This window comes from Cucumis melo, chromosome 9, assembly GCF_025177605.1.
Source record: "Cucumis melo cultivar AY chromosome 9, USDA_Cmelo_AY_1.0, whole genome shotgun sequence".
NCBI lineage: Eukaryota > Viridiplantae > Streptophyta > Magnoliopsida > Cucurbitales > Cucurbitaceae > Cucumis > Cucumis melo.
In genome coordinates, this window is record NC_066865.1 from 4,622,863 (window position 1) to 4,638,103 (window position 15,241).

The 15,241-nt window shown below is 29.3% G+C and overlaps 1 protein-coding gene across 1 annotated transcript; it reads right to left on the reverse strand.

The window, feature by feature from the left end:
* Positions 1–11,582: 11,582 nt before the first annotated feature.
* Positions 11,583–14,497, reverse strand: LOC103498186 (uncharacterized). Its single transcript, XM_051089475.1, has 4 exons — positions 14,129–14,497; positions 13,276–13,852; positions 12,512–12,667; positions 11,583–12,282 (listed from the first exon to the last, which is right to left on the reverse strand). Exons 2-4 carry the CDS (start codon positions 13,828–13,830, stop codon positions 11,935–11,937), a joined length of 1,059 nt encoding a protein of 352 aa, XP_050945432.1. The 5' UTR covers positions 13,831–13,852; positions 14,129–14,497; the 3' UTR covers positions 11,583–11,934.
* Positions 14,498–15,241: the final 744 nt, after the last annotated feature.

Consider the following 15,241-nt stretch of genomic DNA (forward strand, 5'->3'; position numbering starts at 1 on the left):
GTTTTTCTTTTTGTTTCAAAGTTGTGATTAGCTGGACATCAGTTGTGTTATTGCAATCATGTCTTATGTTCCAAATTCCTTTTTCATTTTCTTGGACTTCAATTACATATGCTTTATTTTATTACATAATCATCTTGCTATACTATGCTATTAATTTAAACATATACTTCTTGATTTGGGTTTAAATTTGGTCATTTTTTTCACATTTTAGTATATATTATTCACGTTATAATTTTCATCGTTAATATGCTTATACAATATGAAAAGTTAAAGGCAGCACTTCAAAGAAAAGGGTAAAGTTTCTCGTTCCTTATCTAATATCTAATAAACTAAAAAAATGTTCGATTTTTCTTCGTAACGTAACCTTAATATACTTTCACATATAAACTTTTACTAGATTACAAATTTATTGTCAATTAGTTTTAACATTAGTCAATAAACTAAAAATCTGATAATTGAAAAATCTAAATGTGAGATATTAAACATGGAAAATCTTGAAAAATGACTAGTTCTAACCTAAAAGGTCTTTTTTTGGCCTTTCAACACTATTTTTTTTTTCAAATTCTATTTTTTCTAGGTGCAATCATACACACCACTAATACATCTGATTGCATCAAAATTGATATGCAGTTAAATGTTCTTTAGACGAGAGTGGTAATAGGTTGGATGCACATTTGAAAAGTCTGGATATTAATGTGCTTTTTTATATTTTTCAACCTTTATTGAGAGGGTCCCATGTAGTGATGTTACATAAATACTCCAAGAAAAAAAAAAGAGAATAATGTTCGAGTTTCTTTTCTCTTAGCTATTTTTAACCTAAACATCTTTTGTCCACACAATTTAAACTAAATTTTAATTCCATTTTGGTCATCCTTTACTTTTAAAAAATGACCATTTTGGTTTTTTCATTTTCATTTCATTTTTAAGAGATCAAAATGATTAATGTTTAAAATTTAAAGCTAAATTGAACCAACATTTTTAAGAGACTAAAGTAATATTTAAATCTACTTTTATTTTAATTTTACCAAAGAGTTTCAAGCATTGAGTTCAAATGGAGTTAAGATTGAAAGCCAAAATGATTGTTGTTTTTTTTTTTCTCTCTCAAAATGAAGTAAGATAGCATATTGAACAATAGTAAATCAACCTTAATTAATTAAAATTTAGTGACTATAATGGCATAACATACGCATATAAGTTTCAACCGACTTTTCTTGTTTCTTGTTTTTTGTTTTTTTTTCTCCTCGCATAAGAAGCTTGACTTTTATCTTATTTAAGGTCCTTTAAATTGAACAAATAAATATATATTTTTAAAAATACTCATTCTTGTTTAAATAATTTTCTTTTTTCTTTATAAAAAAAACTATTTGAAATACACTTTGAAAACTATTTGAATGGGTGTCAATCTCTTAAAACCAACATGACTTATTTTTAAATCAAACACTTGAAAATATATTCCAAATGCACTATTACATTTGATATGGTTCTCCCCTCGCTATCTCCTTATCCTCATACAATTTTTGTAGAAAAATTATTTTAGATGATAAAACTTCTGAAAATATATTCAAAATACAATAAAATATCACAATCTTTTTATGATAAACTATGATAAACCAAGATACACTACTATCCGCGTCTATCATGATACAAAAAAACAAATATAGTGTAACGCCCCAAGTCCAGGATTCGGAATTCAGATCCCTGACATTTCCCTACATCCTTCCTTATTTTAAAGACTTATTGCAGTGAAAGTCGTCCCCACAAACTGTCATTAGTCTTTTCTGCATGCTTTGTCCTCACTCACATACATCTTGGGAAAATTTTCAAAAGATCACCCAACATCTATATAGAATTGATCTAAGCTAAGCACGTTTAACTCTGGAGTTCTTATGATCAAGCCATAAAAAAGGAATGTCATTTTGTTGGTATAGGCAATAACTTTTAATTTTAAGTCTTTCTTAACCTTATTTTCATGTCCTCAAATCTCTCTCATTTAGATGTGATACCGATTCATTCATGCCCCCTCCTAAACTCGGGGCATACATGCCCACTAGCTTCTGCTTGGTTCGTCCCCAAACCACATCTTACTGGGTGAAGTTCCTCTTTGATACCATCTATAATGCCCCAAGTCCAGGATTCAAATCTAATTCAGACCTTATTCGGACTAGGATCTGAAGTCCGAATCTTGGACTTGAAGCGTTAAATATAATAGTCTATGTTGATCTATTGTGATCCATCATAGATAAAATGTACTACTTTATTCTATTTTTTGTTCATTTTGCTATACAAGAATAGTCTAATTTTATAAGTTGAAATCGAAAAATTATAATATTTTTTTAATCCCACTTTTTACAATATTGCCACTGATAAAATTAATCTCCATTTTAATTGAGCATGTAAATGAGTTGTTTTAGATATTTAAATCCAAGTAGCTTTGGCTTGCCTTTTAATTTGTAATCTAAAAGTTAATAAGTAGCTGATATGTGAATTTTAAAATCAATTGAGTTTATGGGTGATTTCATACTAAAGAGTAAAATCAACCTACCACGAAAAAGAAGTATAAGAAGATAGACAACAAATGGTTAAGTTACCATGTCTAAATGATGGAATTGACCAAGAAAAAAAAGGGCTAACTTTGCTCAAATCCAAACCGACTTAGTCGACCTCAGCTAAGGTCGAGGCTAAGCCAATCATACCATATATCCCAAACTTGCACATTAGCTTACAAATTATGGTTGATTTAGCCCAAAGACAAATCAGCCTAATTGATCTCGGCTACAATCAAGGTCGAGCCTATTGAATGTGGCCTTATTCATAGAATGTTATCCAACAAAAAAAAAAAAAAGATCCCCTCTCATAAAAGAAGAGTTTAATTAGTCATCCGACCTTATAAAATAAGGAAGGAATGAGACAAAAAAAGGTATGTTGCACCTTCGCTAATAACATTGTCATATGTACTAAAAAAAATCTACAGACCTCATGACTTAACTATCAGAGTGTGTTTGATGATGTGCAGTACTTCTACCTAACATGCAAATGATCTTCCTCCACTAAAATATAAATTTACTATTGCTAACACTTCTAGGTCAGAGCATTTTACGTGTTCAAATTTTAGCATCAACAAATCAAATTAGATTTATATACTCCATCATATAATCACCAAATTTGTAACCCTATCAAACTTAGACTTCGGCGTTCCTAACTTTGATATTAATCATATAAACCTAACCTTTGAATCTAATATCAAATTGTCTTCCTAAGGCATTAGTGTGTCCCCTAGTGGGGCAATCCATAGATAAGATAAAGACCCTAAAGTTGAGAAAGATGTTACCATATTATAATATCTCAATATCATTATTGAAGGGTATCACTTTTTATTTTTGAAATGTGTGACAGCATTTCTTGATGTTTTTGTTAATCATAATTCACATTGCACGTAAGGAAGAAGAATCATGATTGCTCTTGTCTCTTCTTTTAGTTTATAATCATGCCATGCCTTAAAACTTTTTTCTTTTCTTTTTTATGAAGTTGGGCTATAACATATATATATTTTTTTAATTTCCTTACGTTGATTGTTGATTTGTCCATATGTATATAAGGGGCCTATATAATTATAATAATTTATGATCACCAATATTCTCTTTTTATGTTCTTTTTTTCTTTTTTCCCTTTTTGAATTAGGGGATGCTAATTTGAAGACAGCTAAAAATATAGAACTCTTTATTTCAATTGTGGATAAAAATTGTTTTGTTTTCCTTTTGATTACAATGATTCAAGGTGGGGAACCAAACAAAGAAAAGTTTCGATTTAATTAAATTTAATCCTATTTCTATTTTAGTTTCAAAATTTAAGGAAAATAACAATAATAAACAACTTTTACAAATAAGTTCGTATGGTAAAATAAAAAATAAAAAAAAAAGTAAAATATCTTTGTCGTCTCTCATTGATAGACTACTATTATCTATTATTGATAGCGACTAATAGATGTTTATCAATTTTTATCAGTATCTATTACTTATAGATGGTGACATTTTGTTATATTTTTAAATATTTTTAGTAGATCTTGAATTTAAAACAATTACGATACGAAGAAAAAAACACTTTGTTCTTTATGGTCAAACGGGTAGAATTACAAAGGAAAATTGTTTTAATTTGAAAAACTTTTGAAAATATCTATAAATTATAACAAAATATTGCAGTCTATTATTGACAAACTGTGATAGACTACCATATGGATTTATTGTGATACAAATAGTAGTCTATCACTGTGACAGAAAGTAAAATTTATAAATATTTTGATTCATTTTACTATATTTGAAAACATTCCCAATAATAAATTTTTGTACCAAACATGTTGCGCACGTTGTTGACAGAGCAATTTTTGTATTTTACACGGTGGGCTTGTGGGTTTTTTTCGTTTCCAGAATTGTTCTATATAGTGTAAATATTTTGTCGCTTTGTTCTATTTGTAAAAAAATCTCATATATAAACATAAATAAATATAATTAATTAATTAATTAATTTGGGTTGGGTTGGGTTCAACCAAATTTTTCAACCTCCAACGAAGAGACTCAACCCAACAAAAAAAAAAAAAAAAACAAAAAAGATAACCCAACCCAACCCAAATTTTGAACTAACCAAACCCAACCCTTATAATATAGGTTGGGTAGTCCAAGTTATTCGGAGTGTCTAATTACTCTTACACCTCTAAAAATAGGTGTGTTTGGTTCCTAAGGACCCATTTGATAATGTTCTCTTTTCATATTTCTTTTTTTTTTTTTTTGTTCCATGTTTCCCATTCCTTGTTTTTTTAGAACAAGAAACGATACTATGTTTAATAACTATTTTTGTTTCTCGAAGAAAAAGAAAAACAAATAAAAATTTGTTTGATAATCATTCATTGTTTCTCGTTTTTTGTGTTATTTTTTCTATCATTTTTTATAATTTTTTTGGTTTAAATATAATTTAATTAAGTAAAAAAATAAAAAATCTATATAGAATTCATTAAAATATAAAAATTATTATAAAACATTAATATTATCAAATATACATAAATCTTGTTGCACAATTTTTATTAATCATATGTCGATAAAGTTTAATTTAAAATATTATTTATCATTTAATTCAATTGTCTTAAATGATGTTAATTTAAATTTAATTTAATTATATTATTATGTAAATTACCTATTGTAAAATATTGCATGTAATCAAAATGAATATCTTAGTAAAAATTATATAATATAAAATTTTAACTAATTTCGAAAGAATGTAATTAAAAATAATAAATTTAAATTTAAATTAACATATAAACATGCTATTACAAAATTTTGAAATTTAAAATTAAGAAAATATTTAAATAAACATATTAAGTATATAAATTTTGAAGATCGAAATAATATATAAATTTAAGTATTCAACAGTTTAAATTTTAAAATTAAATTTAAAATATAAATACGAAAAAACAAAAAATAAATTTAGTTGTATATAAAAGAAACTTTTTAAACATGAAAATTTAAAATTATTTATAATGTATAAAACAATTTCGAAAATCAGAAAAAGCCCACGGGCCCATCATGTAAAATACCAAAAATATCCTGTGAATAATACGCGCGTAATATATTTGGTACAACAACGGACGCATAATATATTTGATACAAGATTGTTTAGATTTGGGTAGGCAAGTCGTTTTTTTAGTACACAATCGTTTAGATTTGGATAAACTATTTTTTTTAATTATTTTGGTATGCAATCGTTTAGATTTATCTAAATGATGGTTTGTTTTTTATACTATCATTTACTTTTTTACACGATCATTTACATTTGGCTACTCCAATCTAAATGATTTTTTTCAATGTTCTTTATACACGATCTTTTAGATTATGCTATTTTTGATAGTTTAGATTTGGTTACCCAAATTTAAACGACGTAAAAAAGAAGAAGAAAAAAGACAATGAAAAGAGATCGTAGAGGAAAAGAAGAAAGACAATAGAAAGATTAAACGATATATAAAAAGAAGAGAAAAAGAAAAAAGACGATAGAAAGAAATCGCAACGGAAAAAAATAAGAAAAGAAAAAAGACGATGGAAAGAAATCACAACGGAAAAAAAGGAGAGAAAAAGAAAAAAGACGACGAAAGAAATTGCAAGGGAGGAGGAAACAATGAAAGAAATTGCAGCGAGGAGGAGAGGAGAAGGAAGGGCAAACTAAAATATTTAAAAGAATGACTAATTTTATGAATTTTGTTACACGGGCCCTAAATACTTTGGTGAAAAATTTTCTTTACATAAATCTAAATATTAAAAGATTTAAATTCAAAATTAAATTAATCATATGAAAAATAGTAAATAAAAGAAAAAAAATGAAACAAATTAAAAAATATTAAACCAAATATATGAAAAATTAATAATGGAATAAAAAATAAAATAAAATAATAAATATTAAACATATACATATTGAAAAAAAACATATAAGTACAGGGGAATCCATAATACATTTTGTTAAAGAAAAAAGAATTTTAAAAGGAAAGGGGAATCCATGAAAAGGGAAAATATAAGTATAGAAAATAAAAGTATAGACAATTCAAAATTAAACTGTTTTTTTTTTTTAAGACTCGAAATTACCCCTCCATGGATGACAATTGTCCATATACAAATACAGTTGATTTTGTGAGATCAAAAAATCAAATAAAATATCATATATTGTATTTGTAAACACACCAACTTATGATAATTATTAACTTAATCAAAAAATTATTATATTGTTTAAGAGATCCTTAATCATTCAATTGGTTTCAATATCCCTAATTATCCCAATTTTTACCTTCAAATTAATGAAAAATAACTTCAAATATTTAATTTTTTATCCAAAGTATCATAGATTCAAAATTATATAATGTAATAATAAATTATTAAGATAAAAAAAATAAGAAATTAACGAAAAAGAGTTTCAAATATTCATTTTTGAATTTTTGGAATTATAATGCAGATAATTATCTTTGGTAAATTAGTTAAGTTTAGATTCAAAATTCAACCCTCCAAAAAATCATACCAAATACAATGCAATAATTAATTATTAACAAAGACATTAAAAAATTAACGAAAAATAATTTAAAAGATTCAAATTTTAAATGCACGTAGATACCAATCCTTCCCTAAAATCATGACAAATATAATACAAACAATTATCTTTGGTAAATTTGTTAAGTTTAGATTCAAAATTCAACCCCTAAAATCATGTCAAATACAGTGCAAATATTAATTATCTAGGAAAAAATGTGGAATTAAGGGAAACGAAATTAAAAGATTCGTAGGAATGGAAAACCATATTGACAATCAACCGAAATGTTGATGGGCGCAGAAACAAAAATTTGAACGAAGAACAAAGGAAAGGATATTATTTTCGAAATTTTAACATCTTTATTGTTTAAATACCTTCAAACGGAAGGTTGAAGAACGAACAGAATGGTACAAACAAACAGAAGGTTGAAGACCGGTGGAAAGAGATCCTAAAAGGGAACGGTTCAAAGCGATTAAGTGGGGAATGATTTTAAAAGTTCCGGCGGAAAGCAATCGGTGGAAAAGGCCGCGCGTATCTGGAGTGACGGTGCAAAGCGTTTAAAAAAGGAAGAGACAAAACGATTGTATTTTAAGAAGGAAAAGATAAGGAAAAATTAGGGTTTTCTTGGAGAAGTTGAGTGGTTGCATGAAGAAGATGTGATATTTGGTTTATTTTGTTTGGGGGAAAATTAGAATATTTAAGGGTGTGCATAGTATGTATTAATTATTAGGTATTCGTGGTTTTTCTTACTATTGTATTTAGGAATCTAATTTGTCAATTAAGTAGGAACATTTAAGGCATAGTGGTCCTATTTATTAGGTAGAAATTAACCGTTTTACTATTTTACTAATTTAAAAATAAAATTATCATTTATTCAAAGTAAACCTCATATTTTGAATTCTTTCTAGTCGGAAAAAAAAAACAGTAATAAGAGTAGGAAAAATATTTGGGCCAGATTTTCCAACTTGAGAATTAGAGATGAACCCAAATGGCCAATGGGCCACCAATTAGAAGAGAATTTTGGCCCATTACCAATTGGTTTCCAAGACTCAATACTAACTTAATCAAGGAGTTGGCCCAACTTAAAAAAGAGTGAGGGATAATATAAAAAATTAGTTTACTTGGAATAAATAATAATTTTTAATTTAAATTGATAAAATAGTAAAATTATGAAAAAAATAAAAAAAAAGATTGCTACAAAAATATCTTAAATGTACCTTAATCTAGTGAAAAATCAGCAACTCAAATACAATTATGCATAATTGACTCAAACTCCCCTAACAATAATTACTTGTATCACCTAAATTTTCCCTGCCAACACAATTGAATAACCACACAAAAATTTAAAAACTATATCTATTTCTTCTTCTTTTTCCAGCAATTTTTTTCCAGCAACTTTCATCCTTCATGGACATTGGTTTCCTTCACCAGCGGTTGAGTTTTTTTTCGGCGTTGGTTTCCTTCACTCACCCGCGGCGTTTGGCGGTTGGTTTCCTTCATCGACACTAGTTTCCTTCTTCAGATCACCGACTTTCGTCGTTTCTTTTTCATTTCGATTTTTTTTAATGTCTCTGTGTTTTATCACTTAATCTGAATTCAATCCAACTATTCCTGTTTTCTTATTTTTCCGAAATGTAACATGAAATTCCGGATCTGCTTCTATTATCATCCGCCATTAATGCAGATCTTTTTAATTTCAACTCTTCTTCATTTTGGTCGATCCTTCTCTTCGTTTTCTGATTGAAGATTTAAAAGAAACTTTCTCGAAAAATCAATTTTGTTAAATTAAGAAAAAAAAGTAAAGAAATAAGCAATAAAATAAATGGACTATATTCAAATCTATAGTTGTATTTTCCAACAAATATTTTCATGTAAATATATTTATTTAGTAACCATACAAATATTTGTAAGGAGCTCAATAAAATATTTTGGATTAAATCGAAATTATTAATTTTTTACTAATAAATAAATAAATTTAGAGATTATCAAAACAAATTAAAATTAATAAAATATTTTTCTATATCAAACTAAATGGCTGTTATGAAAAAAATATGAAAACTAATAAAATTGCAATTTCAAATTTCAAATAAATAAATAAATTAATTAATTAATTTTTAGAAATCAGTTAATGTTGACGATTTGAAACTAAGGAATCTAATCTAAAATAAAATTTCAAATTAACTGTCATTAAAAATATATATTATGTATTATTTAATAATAATTATCGATATTATTAATAAACTATTTAAAATATAACAAATCCAGAATCTTATAGATGTATTTGTCATCATTATAGGAGAGGTTGCTGCAGTCTTGTATAGAAACAAAATAACAATTTAAGCTATTCAAATATACTGTATAGATTATTCTATACCTAGTAGAATCATACTGTATCTTGGTGACCAAATTGTTTACCTTTTTGTGTGTGTCCCAAATCTGTTTATAACATCATTCATACTCGACATATACTATGTTTGGAAAATCTTAATTCTATTGGTTATTATAAAGTTTGGTTAGTTAAAATGGTAGATATCATAAAGGTGAATTGTGAGTGTGTTTAAGCATTCACTAGTATCTTTCCAAGTATTCAAATAATATTTATGTATTTTAACAGACTTAAATTGCAAGTCATTGGTATGGTACCCTTATACATAAAGAAATAAACTGTATGCGAAAAAATGACATACTTGAATATAAAAGTTTTCATGGAGTAAATACACTATAGTTGCATATCACATAAAAATAATCTTGGCACTGAATGTGATAACATAAGTCATCAAATTTTGATTATGGAAATCAATAAACATGACTAAACAAAGTTGAATTTAGTACCAATAAACAACACTAGCGTAACTCGAATTTGTTGAATTTAGAAAATACCAGTTAGCATATCTTTAAAGAGTGAATTGTGAGGGTGCCTAAGTATTCACTAGCGTCTTTCAAAGTGTTTAAAATAATGACAATGTATTGTAATATATTTAAATTGTAAGTTATTTCGAAGATACCACTATATATAAACAAATATAGTGTATGTGAAGTATACCATACTTGAAGACAACAATTTTCATAGTGGAAATATACTGTAAGATAACTATGATTACATATAATACAAAATGAATCTTGTCCCTAAATGAGAACATAAGTCTTCAAATTCCGATTATCAAAACATATAAAAATTTAATTGCAAACTTAAGAGGGTTAAATCTAATACTAATAAACTACAAAACATAATTCACAAATTAGTTATATTTATATGACTCCCGGATATATAAAATACACTGTAATCGAATAACTTTAGAACAAAACAACATATAACAAAACAAAAATTGAAAAATAAGACAAAATTTTCAATTATAAGAATGGGGAAAGATAAAAACTAATTTTATTTAAGAAATATGAAGTTAATTTCACGGTTTATTGGCTTTATTTATTTAAGAAATAAAAAAAAAACAATTTAATTATTCAGTGTTTTATAAAGTTTATTAATGAAATATTTTGAAAATAAATATGATTGTGTATTTTTTTTTACATTATTTTGAAAATCCAAGATGTATGTGTTTTGAAAAAAAACCAAATAATTCAAAATGTTGCTTCTATCATTAGTTTGCTATTTTCAAATATAATAAAAATTTATTAAATATATATTTGGTAGAATTTGAGCAATGTTGGAGATTTATGTTATTTGGTTGAAATCTAAAATTTAAATTTAAATTGTTATTAAAAATATATCAGGTATATTTTAATAAATTGTTTGAAATATAAAGTATCCGAAAATCTTGTATTTATTTTGAATTTATTTTGAGAGGATCTAAAATTTAAATTTAAAATTTGTTATTAAACATATATTATGAATTATCCAAATAAATTGTTAGGAAATTGTTTGAAATATAAAAATCCGAAAATCTGATAGAAAAGTTTAACATTATTTTGGGAAGGTTGGTGCAATATTTTCCAACAACAAAATAATCAATTTTTACCAAATTTGAACGTTGTTTGTAATTAAATACAATATATTTGTGAAACATGCAATATTCTGTTTCTTTTTGAAATATGCAATATATTTTTTTTAAGCTATTCAAATAGACTATATCTGAAATAAATGAATTATTCTATATAAAGCAGTATAGTCGAGTTTAAAATAATTAAAAAAATCCTATATAAAGGGTTAGTCAGTTTTGTAATAATAAGAATTTGACTCTCTACTTAATTTGACACCAATTTTGCTCATTACTAATATAATCATCATAGTGTGGCGATGGGTTGAGAACCACAGTGGTGTTCAATTCTGAAATTACATGTGTATGCACTTCAATATACAGCAGCATCCTGGGTAAAACAAAACATGGGCATTATATATACACACACACATATATTTTGCAACAAATTTGAATATATTTTAGTGAATGTACACCGTACTCCTCCTCAATTAGTAATAAATACACATGTTCATTTCAAGGACAAACGGATCAATAGAGAGTACAAAACTTAAACAAAAACACCTGTTTTTGTCTATCCAAGCATAACTGCAATTATCATCAAACTTAAATCTTCTTTGAACGAAAAGAAAAAATAATAACTAAAATTTTACAACAAAAAAAAGAGTTTCAAGAATACACGAGAAAGAATGAACTCAAATGCTGAACTAAGTTACCTTCAGAGTTGGCGCTCGTTTGCTGATTTCTAATTACATTGGACCTGTCACTACCGTTTACAAGTTATAGCCTAAAGACCATTTGGCTAAATTTTTCATTGGTGCTGCTTATTATCTATAAAACTCCAGGCATCATGAAAAATCCAAAGAGAATTATGCCAGTTACACTAAGCTTACAAAGCATCTCATTGCCATACTAAGTGTCACCTTTTGAAGAGAACAAAGATGGCTTAGACATCTTTTTCCATAAGCTCCTTTCCATTAGTCAAAGCCTTTTCTCTCCAGATTGCATGTACTTCATCAGTTCGAAACCTTTGGGTGAATGTTACTTCCTCCAATGGCGTCGAAACACCATGTGCCCAAGCAAGAAGACCAGTATATGCGATCATTGCCCCATTATCGATACAATAACGGTCATCAGTTGCAAATAACCTTCCACCTCTCTCAGAGCACATTATTCTCATCATCTCTTGCAAGCGCTCGTTACAACCTACACCACCGACTATAAGAACATCTTTCTTGTCACAGTGGGCCATGGCTCTTTCCGTTATTTCCACAAGCATAGCAAACAAAGTCTCCTACAACACAAGCAGGAAGTGAAAAGTCAATGGAACATCAATTGCAAGACGTTTAACAGAAGAATGAGTGCCCATAGCAGCTTTACAAGTTGGATGGAAGTTTGAGACCATCTATAAAAGAGCACAACCCAACTCAGAAATACAGCTTAGTTACAGAATGGTCCAAGGTTTTCAACCCATCTCGGAAATGGTGACAAAATCTGCTTTTATCATAGTGGACAAAGATTACCTGCAGAGAGTAGCACAAGTCAGCAGGAGTACACTCATTACTTTTTAGCTTCTCCTCAGCAGTTGATTCGATATAGCTCAATATCCCACTGAATGATACATCCATTCCTTTGACAACATATGGAAGTTCAATAAAAAGTTTTCCTTTCTTTGCAAGCTGTGGACAGAAAAATCAATAGAATGAGACACGAAAGCATTTTCTTACACATTATTTAAGCTCAAGCCCTTGTTGGGATTCAGGAAAGAAAAAAAAAGGTTTCAAGCTAACACACATTTTGAATTATTTACACCATGATAAGTAAAGAACAAGAATCAACTTATAAGGACCGCATGCAAATCATACAAATTGTTGAAAACCTTGGAACCAGTTGAAACATTAAACTAACAAATAGGGAAACCTAAAGACATTGGCCTCCTTCACATGTGATATCTTCAACCAACGAAACCATGCTTTAATACAATAGTCAATAGAAAGTGTAGAAAAACAAATTGTTAAACAAAAAAGCAGATGCAATGAATAACGTACAATTCATTCATCAACTTCAACGATAAAGAAGATTTTTCATATGTTCAACGTCCTCCTACAATGAAGTGATTACTGCAGAGCACTAGAAGCTCTGTTTAAGAATCTGAATAGATCAAGTAACAGTAGTCACACAAACACAAATAAGTTGGCTTTTCCGCGTATCAAATACAAATAGAAGACAAATGACGTAAGGAATAATGGATTAAAAGAAACTATATTATCATTTTCCTGTAACACACCTGTTCAATATTGTATCCAGGACTTGGATCATTGGATAGTGTTAGGACTCTTGCAAACCGGTCCAAGCAATTTCCAACAGCAATATCAATAGTCTCCCCAAAGATTCTATACCTTCCTTCACTATAAGCAATCACCTGAGTATTCCCACCACTAACATACAAGACAACAGGATCATCTGCACCAGTTACAACCCTTCCCATCTCAATATGTGCAACACAGTGATTAACAGCAACAATAGGCTTATTCCAAATCTGAGAAAGAACCCTCACAGCAACAGCAGAAACCTGTAGAGGAGCTCCCATGCCAGGCCCTTTGGTGTAACAAAGGCAGTCAATATCCTTTGGGGTAATTTTTGCAGTTTCCAGAGCAGACTTAACCAATGGAAGAATGTGGTGGAGATGGTGTTGTGCAGTTTCACGAGGAAGGAAGCCATGTCCAGGAGGTGTAATGTAGGTGTGACGTGGGTTTGCCAAAATGTTGCCATCTAAAGTTACAACCCCAACACCGATCTTGTTTGCTGAACCCTCAAAACCCAGAGCTATCATTTTCTTCATTTTCCAATCGATTCAAGGGACCCTATAGAAAATTGGAAAAGGAAAAAGAAAAATTCTAAAAAACATGAAGGCCATACGGATAACAACAAATCGCTATGAGTTCTAACTGACAAAATACGAGAGTTTCTGAAAATGTAGCACATGAAATTTCAAACATGTATGATAATCAAAACGCAAAACCCCCTAAACTAAGCAAAAAGAAAACTTCGCTGAAAATTTTTTAACTACTGAGATGCATATTAATCAATCAAAATAGAAAATGGTTACGAAGAAATACAAGAGAGAGAGAAGAACTAACAAAAAATTGAGGGAGTTTGATGGTGCGTGGCCTATATTTGGAAAGGAACACGGACACGAATCATTTGTTTATGCCTTGCCGGACTCCGATGGACGGAGGAGCAGAAAAAGGTGTGAGCGAAGAACGGACGGAAGGTGGCGCTGCGATTAGCGTGGCCGTGAAGGACGGCCTGCGGTGGGCGATTGTAAGGAACCAGCGGTGCGGTGCAGTAGGAAATGAGAGGGTGATGAGGAGGAGGAAGGGAGGAGCTAAGGCGTAGGGTTTAATGGGTTATACTTTGGTTCGGTTTGAGTTTAGGAAAGAACTCCTCTCAAAGGCGCTTTAACAAAGAGCTTACTGATCAATGGACGAGGTGTGACTTCTCTTTCTGAAACATAAGCATCTACTACGAGAAATATGACTATAACAGCAAAAGAAAAAAATGTAAGAATAGGTGGTCGAGCCTAAACTTCCCCAGGAAGGAGGGGCAAGGAAAAGAACTCCTTGCGCTAGGTCGATTTACATGCGTGGATCATGTGCCAATGCCCCGAGGCCCATCTTCTGGTTGTCTAGCCTCTTCAGACTAAGTACCTTTCAATTCGACGGGTTGAAGCACGTGGAAAGTGTGCCCAGGCACTATCAAATTGAGTCTTTTTGCAAGATGGGGATGACTCCACTTATTTATCTTCTTTTCATCTTTGAATTTGAAATATCCGATTATGATACTCAAACTTTAAGGAATCAAAGTCCTACGCTTGAACTAAAGAGGTCCCCTAAGAACCTACTCAAAAACTAGGAAGAATTTCATGCTTTCCATGCCATGTCCTTTCACTTCCTTGAATTGCATTCTCATTATTCTCCAAACCTACTATTTAGTCCTATAAAAAGTACAAGAAAAGCAAGCTTCTATTTTGATGCCTTTTAACCGTTACTTTCATCCTATATATTTCCACGGGATGGTCAGAATAGGGCTTTCTTTGTTTAAGAGAGTATTGAGTCAAGATCTCATACTTAGATAACCTATCCAATATTCTCTCCACTTCTTTCGAGATAGCTCAATCTGGTGTCGACCTACTTTTCTTGGTTTTTCGAACCAGGACCCACACAAGATGCAAAATCATAAGGCTTTCCCAC

Excerpts from the sequence above, each read along its gene's own strand:
- LOC103498186 (XM_051089475.1), bottom strand. The coding sequence starts at position 13,830 with ATGAAGAAAATGATAGCTCTGGGTTTTGAGGGTTCAGCAAACAAGATC. Across the intron at positions 12,668-13,275 it reads CTGGATACAATATTGAACAG|CTTGCAAAGAAAGGAAAACT; the intron begins GTGTGTTACAGG and ends TTCTGTCCACAG. Across the intron at positions 12,283-12,511 it reads ACTTGTGCTACTCTCTGCAG|GAGACTTTGTTTGCTATGCT; the intron begins GTAATCTTTGTC and ends CTTGTGTTGTAG.